At 27.3% G+C, this 15,233-nt stretch overlaps 1 protein-coding gene and 1 long non-coding RNA gene across 4 annotated transcripts in view; one reads left to right on the forward strand and one right to left on the reverse strand.

The window, feature by feature from the left end:
* Positions 1–345: 345 nt before the first annotated feature.
* LOC147810938 (uncharacterized) lies at positions 346–3,193 on the forward strand. Its single transcript, XR_015433038.1, has 2 exons — positions 346–1,269; positions 1,493–3,193. It is a non-coding gene; the product is annotated as an uncharacterized LOC147810938 (long non-coding RNA).
* Positions 3,194–5,539: 2,346 nt separating this feature from the next.
* Egfr (epidermal growth factor receptor) overlaps positions 5,540–15,233 on the reverse strand; it is a 152,293-nt gene continuing 142,599 nt past the window's right edge. For all 3 annotated transcript variants that reach the window (XM_016060582.4, XM_016060581.4, XM_071182234.1), the window contains 4 exons: positions 14,822–15,096; positions 13,644–13,833; positions 10,434–10,601; positions 5,540–7,710 (listed from right to left, as the gene is read on the reverse strand). In XM_016060582.4, coding sequence (XP_015916068.1) covers positions 7,454–7,710; positions 10,434–10,601; positions 13,644–13,833; positions 14,822–15,096 — 890 coding nt within the window. In that variant the 3' untranslated portion in view covers positions 5,540–7,453. The remainder of the gene's footprint in view (positions 7,711–10,433; positions 10,602–13,643; positions 13,834–14,821; positions 15,097–15,233) is intronic.

Below are 15,233 nucleotides of genomic sequence, written 5' to 3' on the forward strand. Positions count from 1 at the left end.
AGTTTAATTTAAATCTGACAAATCATTATCAAACTCACTCAAAGGGTTAATAAAGTCAATGTTTCCTGTGTAAGGACCATCAAAACCTGTTTATTTACTGACAAATTTATTTTTTTCCTTCTTTCACTGTTAATCAGTTTAATCCTTGTATGAACTAGTTTTAATGTTATTTAGCTCCACCCTCTCTTTGATTTATCTTGATAATGATTCTTCAGATACTGATGGTTAAGTATTATCTAATGTGTTCGTCGTATATTACAGAAAACTTTTATCATTGAATCTAACTGAAACAGCAAATTAGAATCAGGCCAGATTTATAGAAAAGCATTGTTGTATTGTTTATTTGGTTTAGTTAATGACATTCTTTAAGCTAATACTATTAAATAATTTAATCATTAAAATTGAAAGTGTTTTTTTTTTTAATTTTTGTCCTTATTTTTAAACACAAATGGTATTCTTTGAAAGTTTCTTTGTTTGTCCTGTATTACAAAAAAAAAAACGAAGATGAAAAAACATGCTTAAAATTTCAACTATATAATGCAAAAAAGTAGGGATTTTTTTTCGTTAGCAATTGGATACAATGTCTAAGTTATATTTTTTATATTGTTATTATTAAACAATTCAGTTATTAAAATTGAAAATTCTCTAAAGAAACACAAAAAATTTTTTTTAAAGAATATTGTTTTGTGTTCACTTTTCTAAGTCTAATTTGGATCTTATTTAGATTTCCTTGATACCTCTAAACTTTGAATTTTAAAAATGAAAATGTTTATAGACATTAGCTTTAAACAAAATTTGTTTATTTCAGGTTGGCAAACTTCACCAAATATTCAATCTGCAAATGCTCAAAATAGTGTTGAGTATAAAGAATATTTCTGTGCAATCTGTCCTTTCTCAACTCAGTTTAAAGTTGCCTATGATGTCCATATGACTACTCATGCTGAAGATAATGAGAAACCACTGGTTTGTTCGCTGTGTCAAAGGAGGTTTAAAAAACATGCTCATCTAGATTATCATTATTACTTTTGTAAAAATAAGACCTAGTTATTTTAACTGATACAACTATAAATTATTGAAATTAGAATGTTATATCAAAGTTACAAACTATCATAGCATAATTTTTGAATCAAAATTATAAAATATCAACGAAAAAAAGTCATTTATTTTAAGGCGTTTTTATTTTATTTATTTTTCTTCATTTAAAATTTAGACATAAAAAGAAGTTAAATGACAAGAAATTTGTTTTCTAATCAAAACAAATCTTACAGTGTAAAAAAATTTTTATTAAAATAAGACCTAGTTATTTTAACTGATACAACTATAAATTACTGAAATTAGAATGTTACTACATCAAAGTTATAAAACATCATAGTATAATTGTTGAATCAAAATTATAAAATATCAACGAAAAAAAAGGCATTTATTTTAAAGCGTTTTTATTTTATTTTATTTTTTTCTTTTGAAATTTGGACATAAAAAGAAGTAAAATGAGAAGAAAAAAAATTTTATCGTTTTTTATTATTTCATGCAGAGTGATCAGGATAAACTTTTTTTATAAAAATAATGATGACATGAGAAATAAAAAATTATAAGCTATTTTTTTAATAAATTCTTGTTTATATAATTAAATTCAATGATGTTTAAATCTCATAAAATATAATTTAATTTTCCTTTTTTTTTCTATCCCTCTACAGTATTATTTATTCGCTCCATCTTGAATCGTGGTAGTTTGGTTCAAAAATTTAGGGGTGCTAAATTAATATTTTCTAGTATCTCTAAATATTTAAAAGTTCAACTGGGCATGTAAAGATAAAAAGTCCATGCCTAATCCATATTTTTACATGACCAGGCATGTAAATTTTTGAGCAATGGTACAAAACATTTTCTATAGTACAAAACTAAACTCAGTGTTGTGACAGCCCATGGAGCACCAAGGCCTAATGTGCTCATCCCAATTTTCTTGCCCTTGAGCTCTAGGCTGCAGAAGTTCCAGTTGGGTGGTCAGCCAAACCTGAAACCCCAGTGTTTAGTCCAAGCATGATTGGTTCTCATTGTATCAACCCACCAAAATGGGGAAAGATTGAGTCACCTTTACCCGGTCCAAGGATTGAACCCCAGACCTGCGGCATGGAGCACAAAGTACTACCACTCAGCTACCGGGCCTACAGTAATTTAATGAATTTAACATAATTTACTAACTTTAGGAATGATAAATAGCTCTTTTATTTTGTGCCAAAATGCCAAACAGTTAATAATTTATATGTAGTTATTAAGAATAGGAAAATATTGTGTTTAATAATGTATTTTATTTGTATAAATGGTCACCAATTCGTTATACTGAGAATTAATGTATTAGTCTAGTCATATTTTTAAAAAGAATGTAACTATTTATTATATTTACACTTATAAAAATTAAGTTTTTGCATTCACAAGTTTTAAAATGTATCTAGTCATATAAGTCATCTGTTTCTTGCTCAAATGAATAGTTTTCAGTATCCATTTTAACTATGTAAAGTTTACTTAGTTAAAAAATCAGAGAGATTTTTCCCAGTTTACACTTAAAGCTAAAATATTTTTCTTCTACACACTTAAAAGAAATATAATTTAAGCAGTTTATGGTGAATAAATTTAAAGCTTCACTGTTTTATCAAATATTGTATTTCAGCACCATAATAGAAAAAAAAAGCCTCATTGAAATTGGATATGTAATAAGGTAATTGAAATTATTCTGTGAAATCGACTATTCTGTGAATTTATTAGGTCTATTTAAGTTGTTAGAAGAGTTCATTATTATGTATTAAATTAAACAACTGGTTATTATATATTGATACCATTCCACTTATAAGTATTGATAACACTTAAGCCAAATCCATGTGTTAAAGGATTTATAAACGAATTTTAACTACTTATATAATCCACTAACTTTACCATCTGTTTAATTTTAAAAACAATTTCACCTGTTTTCAAACTGTGGGCAAACAAACAAAAATATTCTCTTAACTTTTTAATGAAATTAGTGCATTAAAAAACATTTAAATTGATATTTACTAGTTTGAAAATGTTTACTTTTAATTATAAATTAGAACTTTACCAGATGAACAAAACTTATCAAAATTTACTTATTTAACTTAACTGTTTTACTTTGCAACTCTGTTAATTATGAAATATTCAAAATAAAGTCGCTTGATTTTAACCATTGTTTTTACTTCTTTATTGACATTGTTACATATTTTTTAATTTTTATTATGAATTATTTATTATTTATACTTTTTTTATTATTACTTTTTTTATTATTTATTATGAATGCTTCTTGGTGAACTCAATTTGGGAAATTTCGCTTTTTTTACCATGTTTGTTCATTAGAAAACATTTAAAATAAAGTTGTCACCTCAAAAGATTAAAAAATTCCTCTTCTCAAAATTTTTATTTTATTTTGTTATTTAGAATGTTTTCTAATGAACTCAACCTTAGAAAAAAAAATTTTACTTAACATTGTCATCTTGGTATACTTTTTTTATTCAATATGAACTTAAAAAAATATTCATAATGACGATGTCAATTGTAAATATTTACCATTTTTTTCCTCCTTCAAATTTTTAGTTTTAAAAGTATTTGATTGTAATTTTTAAAAAAAAATCATATATTTCCATTCTTATTGAATTTAAAGCTTTTTAAAAATTCATTTACTTTAAATACCTAGAGAAAAACATTTTAAATATATTCTTAAATGTAATTGGATTTCATTGGTCCAGTTAAGTAGAAAAAAATTGCTGCCAGATTGGATATTATTGATTAAATTTGGTTATTAAAGGCACTGACATTGCTCTTTGTTGGATAATCTTTAGTTCCTATTTAAAATGTAAAAAAATTGTTCACTGTAGAATAAGTTTTCCCTTTCGTTGTACTGAAATCGTGCTTACTATCTTTAGCATTTTTCACCTCTTTTCATATTTTATAATTAAAATTATGTAAAAATATTAATAAAATCATCCCCTGATTTTTGTTACTTTTTTTTAATTTAAATTGAAATATGGCAAACCATTATAAATTATCACGATTTCAATTTTAAAAAAATTTATCAAGCACTTGCAAATGCTTGAAAAATTATTTGGTTATTAGAAAAGTTACAAAAATTTGAAGCATTTTTACCTGAAATTTGTGTTATTGTCAAACACTGAATTGCGTGAATTTTGTAAAACAGTGTTTTCATTTTGTGTAATTTTTGTCTCCTCTTTTTCTTAATTGAAGTAAAAGCCAATATTTTAATATGTTGATTCAATTTGCTTCTGTTTATATTTACTTGCTAGCTGAATACCAGTTCTTTGTAGGGTTGAGCCAATAATTAATAAATATGTTAGTCGTCCCGCAGTGGACTGATTCGTGAAGACACAGTTCCCAACAGATCACCGAAGTCAAGCATCACTGGCTGCGATCAGTGTGCGGGTGGCTGACCACTGGGATTAGTCTGCGTAGTGACCGAGGGTGTGCTGTATTGATCGTCGTTAAACTGTTCTACTGTAAAGTGCTCTACTTCGCGTGCAGGTCGTCGGGCTACTTAAACGGGGGTGCCATCCCCTCTGTAGAGGATCAAAATTGTGATGGCATGTCTTTGGACCATCCTTAGGGATGTTTCCCAGACCGTCGCCTATAGCCCATTGTGTAGCTCCAGTGCAACGTAAATGAACTACAAAAACAAATCTGTCAGTCAATAATAAATTCATTAAAAAAAGTCAATATTTCAAGTCAACGGTACAACACTACGTAATGATGCATAAAACTGTTAGCCATACATCTACACAAGTAAATTAATACTAATTTATGTTTATTATTATTTGTTCCTCCTATTTTTGACTGATGCTATTATATTAAATAAAACACACTTTTCAAAGTTCAACTCATCAAACTACAAAAACTCATTATTCAGCAAAATGTTGCTAATTGTTTATTGATAGCGATTGACTATGTTAGTCGAGATTTCGAGTTAATCGAGATCAGATTAATAAATATGGTATAGAAAATAAATTTTTTTCATTACTTTTTCAGTTGCCAAAAATTGTACATTTTTTCTCAAGATTAGAATAAGAATTTCTGGAGTTATAAGCTTTTATTATCAAACTTTGCCTATCATTATATAATAGATTAATGGGATTAAGATAAAAATATTAAATTCATGCTTATTTTAAATAGTCAACGGTAAAAATAAATTTGTAAATATTCTACTTGCTTAAAAAAATTTTTTATTATTTTTGTATAATAAATTTAATGTTTCAGAAAAAAAATATTAACGATTTTTATTGACACAAGTTTCCCATTTATTACATCGATTCTCATTTAAAGAAGAAAAATCTTCAAGCATCATTTTATTATTCATTTATAGAAAGCAATTTTGCCCAACCAAAGTAAGCTATTTTAAAATTTGATCTGTAAAATTAGTAATATAAATCAAAGCAGTAATGCAGCAATTAACATAGTTTTATGCTTTGAATCACACGTGATAAACCAAAATTTATGATGAAAAAATTACAATAGAAGTTAAAAATTTGTGGTAAAATATTTTTTATTTCAGTTCAAAAACACAAGTATTTACATTCAAACTGGCATGATTATTTACAAAAAAGTAAATGTAACATAAGAAAATAGAAATCAAAGATGCTTTAATTAGTAATATAACATGTTATTTTTAATAGAATGCAAGAAAAAAATAATTCAAATTTAAACATAAAGAACTTTTCTAGGTAGCAATATTGCTTCAAATGTTTGACAATATACTCTAATGAAATTAATTAATCAATTTTTAAGCAATCGCATTAAAAGTTTCTTTATAAAAAATGTACATTGATTGGCACATCAACTTCAAGCTGCTGTTAATGATTAAAATCACTTTCTTCAAGTAAAAAATGGCAGTGATTTTCTAGTAAAATATATTCGTTATCAGCAGTCTTTCAAATCAAACATACAAAGAGAGATGCACAAATATTAAAACAACTTTTTGTAATAAAACACAATATTTTAAAATATTGATATATTTGCATATATGCTTGATTGTACATACGCATCCTAAAATTTGTAATAACAATCAGGACAATTTAAAAAAGTTATCCTTCATAAAATAAAAGATTCAACTTATCTCATTTAGTTACATGTTATTAACAGTTTAAAATATGCTAATAAAACTGCATTTTGTATTTTAAAAAGATTAATTAAATTTAAAAATTTATTCATAATTAGTGTTTATTTCGTTAATAAATAAAAAAAAATTTTAATAGAAAACTTTGCAAATAAAATACTTTACAAAACATATTGGTTTAAACAGTGTTTAATGAGTTTGAAAACAGTAATTTATACAGTGCTTTTAATAAGCTGAAAAAAATATTATAAGTTTTTTTTTTTTTAAATAAAATTACCTAATTTTGACAATTTTTGTTAAATGGCGAGTTTAGAAAAAGGAATTTCTCTTTAACTTTTGGATAAAATTTAAATTATTAAAAAAGAATAACAAAAATCTATAGGATATTCTATTTTGTTTTAAATGTGTAATTTGCTTAAATATTATTTAAGGATATATTTGATTTTGTAGATTTCTTTATTATTTTTAAATAATTGTAAGTAATCTTCCACTTGTATATTCCAGCTATTATCAAGATTAATTCCTGATATAGTAGTAAGATAAATGAAACATTATTAAACAGAAAATGGAATGATTTCAATATTGCACTAAATGGTTAAATGTTACAATACAATTGATAAGCTAAAGATTTTTATTTATGGTTCACATTTCAAAAACATTAAACTATTTATTCATTTAAAAAATTGATCCCATAAATAAAAATTTTACGGACATATTTTCCTATTAGACTCTAATGAAATTGTAAAAATAGCAAATAAAAACTTTGTTCTAAGTATTAATGTTACTCATCCAAAAAAAATACAAATGTTAATATGTATTTACAAAGCAAGATAGTTAAAAGATATTAGGAATATCATAAAATCAAACAACGATATTTATACACCAAAAGACTTATGTACAATATAAAATTCTAACAAAGTTACTCTTCACAATGCACATTTGAAGTATAATGACATTATTTAACATGGAGAGATGTAGAAGGAACATATCACAGATAGTATATATGTAGGATTTGTTTCAACATTAAAGCTGAAACTTTTAAAGTATGATATGAAAAAAAGGCAATTTTTATTCAATGACAATATGAAAAAATAAAACTTTAAATAATGCTAGATGTTAATACCGGTTTTCATCATAATGGGTTTCAAAGAATGTACAACTTTTTGTACACAAGTCCTCTTAATTTTAAGTAGCCTGCCTTAAAATTATATTCAGTGATATCTTCTAATTAATTCTTTGTACAGATTGATATTTTGAATGCACTGGAATTATACAGCTGAAATGGGAATGATTAATGAGTGTGCTCGCCTCAGTTTTTTGCAATTTTCACACTGTTGTTTCATTTCTTTCACTCCTATGATTGTTCAGGGGTTGCAATTCTCTTTGCAGCCCGTCAAAGTCATTGTAATATTCATGCTCATCTGTATCATCATCACTACTAGTTGGTTTTCTTTGATTTGCAATAGCAGTCTCTGTAGATGAGGAAATGGAGTTATGTTTATTCATTAGGTGATACTCGAGGTTGTCGACTGCTTGATGGGGTATGTTTCTAGGTGGTGCAAAATTTCCAGCGTACGGTGGCGCTGTAAAACAAATTGGAAATGTCATTAATTATGCAAAATATTGCCCAATAAATTGTGTACAAGTATTTTTAAGATTATGCAACATGAAAAAATTGTACGAATTTACTACTTATTATGTGAAAATTGTACAAACAGGCTGTGTATGACCTGGGAAACAACTAAAACAGGAAAAAACCAAATTTGAGAAGAAAAAAAAACATTTTTTATTTTAACTAGCTTACTTTATTAGGTACAACTTTTAAATTTTTAACTGTCCGTACCATATAAATTTTTGAATTGATAAATTTGTTTTAACCCATGCCAAATTCAAGTGAAAGTATGTAAAAAGAAGGCCATTTTTTAGCTTTTCGCCCTATCTGTCTATTGGTTTGCAATTATTTTTAACCTAATTAAAGTTATGTGTCTAAATCATTGCTCTTTTGCAGCCATGACAGTTTTAGCTGAAAGGAAGTGTAAAATCCATGATGCATTAATCTCATTGCATAAGCTTTTTATTCCATGAAAATGGTTTTGTTGAGATCGTAACCTAACTTACTCTGCTAGCAGAACATGATAAATCATTTCGTTGTTTATTGCAACAGTAGTGTATGTCATAATGTGGCTTAAATGCAATGCAATTGTAAAATCACCTAAACAACGTCTTCTGTTTTTGAAATCATGGTGGTGTAACTACCACTACAATTATTAAACATAAATTCACTAGTAATACAAGACAAATTAATCGACTCCATCTTGAAGTACCTTTAGATAAATGAAGGTTGGCATTGTCAATAACTACTCACTCCACAATCATAAAGAACTAGTAAATAATTTCAGAATAGAAGAAGAAATTATAAAAAATAATTCAGAGAGCAGAATTGAAGAAATTTTGACAGCACATTATTTAGAAGAAAGTTGGTTTATTTCCAAAATCTATGAAAATTGTTTTGACAGGGGTGTCAATATAGAAGAGAAATCATAAAAATCTAGACCATGAGTGGCAATATATAGAACAGGGATAAGAGACGACTTATTCTGTAAGTTTAACTATTATTTTTATTATTAAATAGTGTAGGATTACTGTATTTAAAGTAACATAAAAGTAACTAAAAACATAAAACTTCTTCATTTGCCTTCAAACTCATGTTTTTTGCAAAATAATGTCATATTTCGATATCAAAAGAAGAGCTTTTATGTTAAATGCATTCATTGAAGTTTTAAATTAATGCAGGACTTTAATAGATTAATAGCTGTGTGAGCTTCATGGAGCGCAAGTTCATAGAGAGTCGTATCTAGATGCAGAAAAATATTATTCAAAAGAAAATAACCACACCAATTTTAAGTTCTGCTACTGAGTGTAGCATATGAAAGTACTAATAAATATACAAGTGTAGCATATGAAAGTACTAATAAATATACAAGATAATAATTATTAAACTTAAGGTTTAAACAATAATGCTTAGTACTTAGTTTGTTCTAAATCCATTATATTATCTAGATTTTAGCTCAAGTCAATTCATTTTGCCCTATAGAACTTGAACTTTACACATAAGTTAATTGCTCAAAAGGAACAATTTTAAGAAAAGGGAACGAAAATTTTCATTAAACAATTTTTTTTTATTGTTCAAAATAAAGGACACCCTAATATACAATGCATCCCAGTGATAATTAAAGTGAAGGGAAACAAACTTAGACCAGACGATTGGCATTCCTTGAAACTTTGTTTCATAAATATATGGCTGCCGCAAGAGAAAGATCAGTCGCAATCTATTGAATTAGGACTTAGAGAGCACTTGCTTTGCTTTTTCCTTAAGTTCTCGAAATCTCTCTGGGACTACCTTTGAATTCCAGAATCTGATTAAATCTAATTTAAAGAAAGATTACTTATTTCTTGAATATTTTAGAATACATTTCCGTCATCAATATACAAGTTAGCCTAGTTCTGGATCAACTTGAGAAGCTTATGTTAAGTATAATGCCAGTTGACAAATTTTAGGCTAACATTTTTTAGATACATCTAGCTCTGGACAGTAGTAAGTATTCAGTTTCTCAATTATTTTCTGAAACACTTCTTGGAGAAAGAAATGTAAGAAAATTTTTGTTAGTGTTAGTATGATGCCCAAGATACAAATTGTAGTTTTAACCACACATCAAAAACTTAATTATAAATTGCTAAAAGTATTCTTACAGTTTAAGAAAGACAGCGAAATTGCAAGAGGAAAAACGTAAAAACAAATTTATTGAAGCATAATGAAAAATTAGTTCATACAGTTGATTAAAAAAGTTAGAACAAACCTTCAGATAGCTTTAATTATTATTTCTAAAAAGATTTATGTCTTGAAAAGATTAAAAGAGCAATACTTTAACAATGTCTTACCACAATGAGGGGTTCTCATTTTATTTTTGTAACAGTTTATCTGCAATACTGTTGAATTAATTTATTTCCAAAGCAACTGTCACCAATTCGGCGGCCATGAGCTAATCACATGGTGGAAAGACACAATATCTAGTACAATACTTTAAATGTATATAGCACAATTTCTATAAATATGTAAATCTCAGTCAAATTGCGTGCTTAAAAAACTCACAAACATATTTAGTTGCATCTGCATTTACTTCAATAAATATTTTCTAGAAGTTCTTAGAAAATTTATAGTAAAAATAGTTTTCTAAGATGGCTAAACTAAACATTGACACAGAAATAACAGTATGAAAAAAAGTTTTTTTAATTATTATTAACTTACCTGGGGAACTTATTTTGGCATCTCCAACAAGATCCATGTAACCAGCAGAGTTACATGAACACGGGGAAGGAACTAAATAATCTTCATTATCGACGGGCAAGTCAAGTTGAACGTCTTTTGCATTAAGATGAGGTAAACCATTGGATGGAAAAAACACATCTCGATCCCCTATTAGTCGTAAATATTACCATTTTAAAATTGATTGTATATATGATTACTAAATAAATTACTATATACTATCATAATTAAATAAATTATTTAATCTGAATAATAAATTTGGAGTATATATGAACATTATTTTGTATAGGGTGGCCACACACAACAGGGAAAATTCAAAGAATTTTATTAATCAGGGAAATATCAGAAAATTAATTATCAAAAATTTCAGAAAATGAATTAATTTAAGCTTAAAATTATACCTTTTTTTTTCAAGAAAAAAATTAATCGTATAAAAAGTGTCTCAAATTTTTTGAAAAATGTTTATTTTCAACTCTAATATTAAGTGTACATAACTATAACGTAACATGATAACATATTTTTAAAAGAATAAAACATATTTTAAAAATTAGTAAAATGTTGGCCACTGGTTAACAAAAAACAGAGAAATTTGATAAAATTAATTTTGGAAAATCAGAAGGCAGGCATTGTTGGCTACCCGGTTTTAGTATTGCAGATTATGGATATTTTTTTTTTAATGTGACTCCTCAATGTCTTATTGGATGAATTATAAAAAGTTTTAAATTTTTCTGAGATGTTAATTTTATAATATCAAAATAAGTTTTAGTACTGATAAATTAAAATAATAATGAATTTATAAAAAGTAAATTGCATGTAATGAGTATAAATTAATTTAATTTTACTTTCACATTTCCATTTATAGAACAAGAAAGATCTATAAGATTTGGAGCGTCTTTGAATTATTGGAGCAAAGGTAAATAAATATTTCATTATTAGCACAATTTTTTTTTACTTAACAAAAATAAACATCACAAGTAGTTATAAAGGAAAATTCTGGCAAAATATTCTGACCACCGTATAAATCAAAATTTGTCATAATTATGATCTTTATTACTTAATATGGCATTAAATTGTTGCAAAAAGGCATGTAATAACCTCAAAGATAATTACCATGGTTATATCGAAGATGAAAACCATAGTAAGAAAATATTTGTTATACATTTACAGGGGTCTGTTCAGAAGAAATTTGGGTCCGTTAACGGACCCTTCACAAAATATCTTTTCATAAAAACGGACCCTTCACAAAATATTTTAACTTTAAAACGGACCCTTCACAAAATAATTTATCTCTAAATCGGACCCTTCACAAATTTTTTAACTTCATTATTGTTTTGTTAATCGAATAAACCCTTCCCAGGAAGGGGGTAGGGAAAGAAAGACAGATGTAAACGAACTAAATTTTATCTTCGGCAGACGCTTCTTCCATTATTCGTCCGAAATTAATATTCTGCATTCAGCAGTATAGGCTAAATACCAAATATTTATATGTTGCATCGCTAATTTAGTAGCTGCAATTGCTGTTTATTTTTTTTAATTTAATTTTTATAATTATAGTTTTACAGTTTTAAGCATAATCTTGTATCTATTTGCAATTTAAAAACTCCTTGAAAAAGTGTTTTGCAATAACGGGACCCTATTTGCACAAATTCATAAAAGCGGACTCTGGTTGAAAGAATGTGAATAATTTTTTCACAATTTCACGAAAAACGGACCTTTCACAAAATGTCTGGACAGACCCCTGATTTATGAAAACTGAATGTGTTAAATATATACAATTTATGAGAAATTCAAAATTTTTTCGAATATTCCGATTTTAAGAATTAATTAGATGCACAACTAATAACTCCTAATGTAAGTTCATATTAATTAAAAACGAGTCTTCCAAGTGCTTTTTTTTTATATAACCGTTGCTAAACAATCGACCAAGTTTTGAGTTTACGACTTTCGATATTCAATTCGGTATCCTCGCAATTTTGAAATCAATCCAGAAGACGAGAACTTTTTGATTAAGTATTGGGAGAAAATTGCTTTCATGGAGGACTTTTTGATGGAACTAACGCATTTATGTTACATAGAGGAAAACATCCCTCTTTTTAATCACTCCTAATGGCAAAGAGACTCTAACCCATGATCCGTCTACCACTAAGAATATTTTACATCAGCACTGTCCTCAGAGCGAGCCGGTGGGGAATTTCTATCGACCAGCTATGGCTAGAACTCTAACCCGGGTTACCTCATTGGGAAGCGAGCCCTCTATCATGAGCCACCATGGCTCCTAACAAAAAATTTTGCTGAATTCTTTTTAATCACTCCTTATTTACATACTTAACATACAGTGCCAACTTTCATATTATTATCCAAGTATTTTTGCAGCAAATATATTTTCTTGTGACAATAACATAATGTTGCTCCAGGTTTGTCCTTAAATTTCTGATAAGAAGCTATTAAAAATGAACCCCAACTTAATCTTATTTCTTTTCCTCAAAGATGATAAAACAACATCTACATTTTTCATCTTCTCTCTCATTCATTGCTCATTTACTACTCCTCAGCAGCAAAATGGCTCTTGATATGAATTTGCATTTTATAAAATAATTCAATTCACATTAAATTTGTCTTTTGATTTGAAATTTTCTATGAGAAAAAAATTTATCATAAAAATTTTTTAAGATTTTCCTTTGGCTAAGAATTTTGAAATTCGGCTAATACTTTTGATATTTGGCTAATTTACTGGTTAATAACTTGAAGTCTATGGTAATATTTTCTAACAAAAATGGTACTTATACTGTTTGGCAAGGTATGTGTTTTGGTTTGTAGTAGATTCTAATGCAATTTCTCATACATAAGTCCACACAGGGTTAGGGCACAGGCTTCCTGATCTAAATTCCGGTAATGTAGTGTGCACATTCATCAATATTTTTGGATCCTCATGAAAGTTAAATCCCATTTCAATATAGCTCTTGTGCAGCATTAACATTTCAACGAAAAAGTAAATATTCATTGATGCAAGAAAGATTAATTAAAAATTATCTATAGCAAATATTTTTTTTTAACCGAAATCTAAATTTTTAGTTTTAAATGTTTCCATTATGCTATCTGAATTTTTAGTTTTAATGTAAAAATAATAAAGTAATTATCACATGGCTGATTACTAAATTAATAGCTTAACAGAATTGTATCATCCGTAGCTACCTCTTTCTAAAGATGTGAGCGGATCTGAACAGTATCGAGTGCTCAAGCTGGTATCTCTGTTATGGCAACCATTGTTCAATCCAGTGTTGTTTTCATGGTTATTAACCTTCAGCTCACCATGGTTATGATCAGAATGATTGGGTGAATTGTTCATAGAGTCTCCGTCAAATCCCCTATCATCCATGAATTTCTAAAATCAATATTTAAAATTAATGATTAATAACAAATAAGAATTATCAATAAAAAAATGTAAAAAAAACGCAATTAATAATTATTGCTTTATTTGCACCAAAGAAATTGCGTTTAAATCACAGCGTAAAAAGCAGATAAAAATATAATCACAGAAGTGCTGTAGAATATCAAAAAATAGTAGAAAGACTACTTGTAACTAAAAACACATTTCAATGTAAAAATATTGTTGCTTAAGCAAAATTAAGCATAATTTATTTGTAAGCGTAATTAAAACTATATAGTAAAAGTTGTAATATGTATTTTTCGTTGTTTTTTTTTTTTCACTGCTTATTATACAAATGTGAAAAAACAATATCCTTCTTTAATGGATTTATAATTGCACAACTGTAATGCAACTGTAGACAGCTAAGTACATGATCAATGATAATTGCTGATAGTTAAACACCTCATACAAAGTTAGAAATTCTAATTTTGAACAGTGGCATCTTTGCAGTTTAAGCCTTGAAATGAAAAACTATCTTATCTTATTTCTCTGTCTTGTAATCATGAGCTTTGATTAAATGTTTTACAAGCAGTTTCAAATCAAGCTATAAAATTTTTACAGATTACTCGCTTGCAGAAACTATTTTACCTTATTTCAATTTATAAGATCAACGATGTTTGTGCTCGCAGGCAAATTTAATACTTCTAGTTTAATATTCCATTGCATTTTTTATTGTCGTTATTAGGGTTTCGTAGTAAAAATTACGATGTTATCGTTGGGTAACAAAAATTACAATTTTTGAGAATTTTTTTTATAATCTGTTAATAATAAAATTTTTCCTCCTTAACTACCAGGAATTATGAAATTTTTTTGCCTGCAGCAAATATTCAAAAAAAGTTACATTTAAGTTTAACAGTAAATGCAATTAAGTATTTAACAGTAAATGCATGCTTAACAGAAATGTGGTGGGAACAAAATCTATTTATAAATAAAAATATTTCACCTTAATTGGTGTAGGTGGAGGAGGAGAATCTGTGCTGGTTTGTTCCAGTTTGGCAGGCTGCAGATACTCTTCAGCATCCATTATCACCTCAGGACCTTCAATTGGCATACTCAGATTTCGAATTAATTCTTTTTCATCCTGAGGGGTGTAACTAGGCAAACGCATCAATTTGTCTCCAATGATTACAAGATATCTTCCAGGGTCCCTTGCCATTTTTGCAAACTCATCTGCTAGTTCCTTAAACGATGGTCGGGACTCAGCATCTAACATCCAACCTGTAAATATTTTTTCAGAAAATATATAAATAAATGAACAGAATTATTATAATAGTAACTACATTTATATAATGCAATTCACTAATCATAATAATAATAAATGGTCTAGAAATCTCTATCACCACAACCACACTCAA

This window comes from Parasteatoda tepidariorum, chromosome 4, assembly GCF_982258835.1.
Source record: "Parasteatoda tepidariorum strain Cologne lab strain chromosome 4, Ptep-v5.0, whole genome shotgun sequence".
NCBI lineage: Eukaryota > Metazoa > Arthropoda > Arachnida > Araneae > Theridiidae > Parasteatoda > Parasteatoda tepidariorum.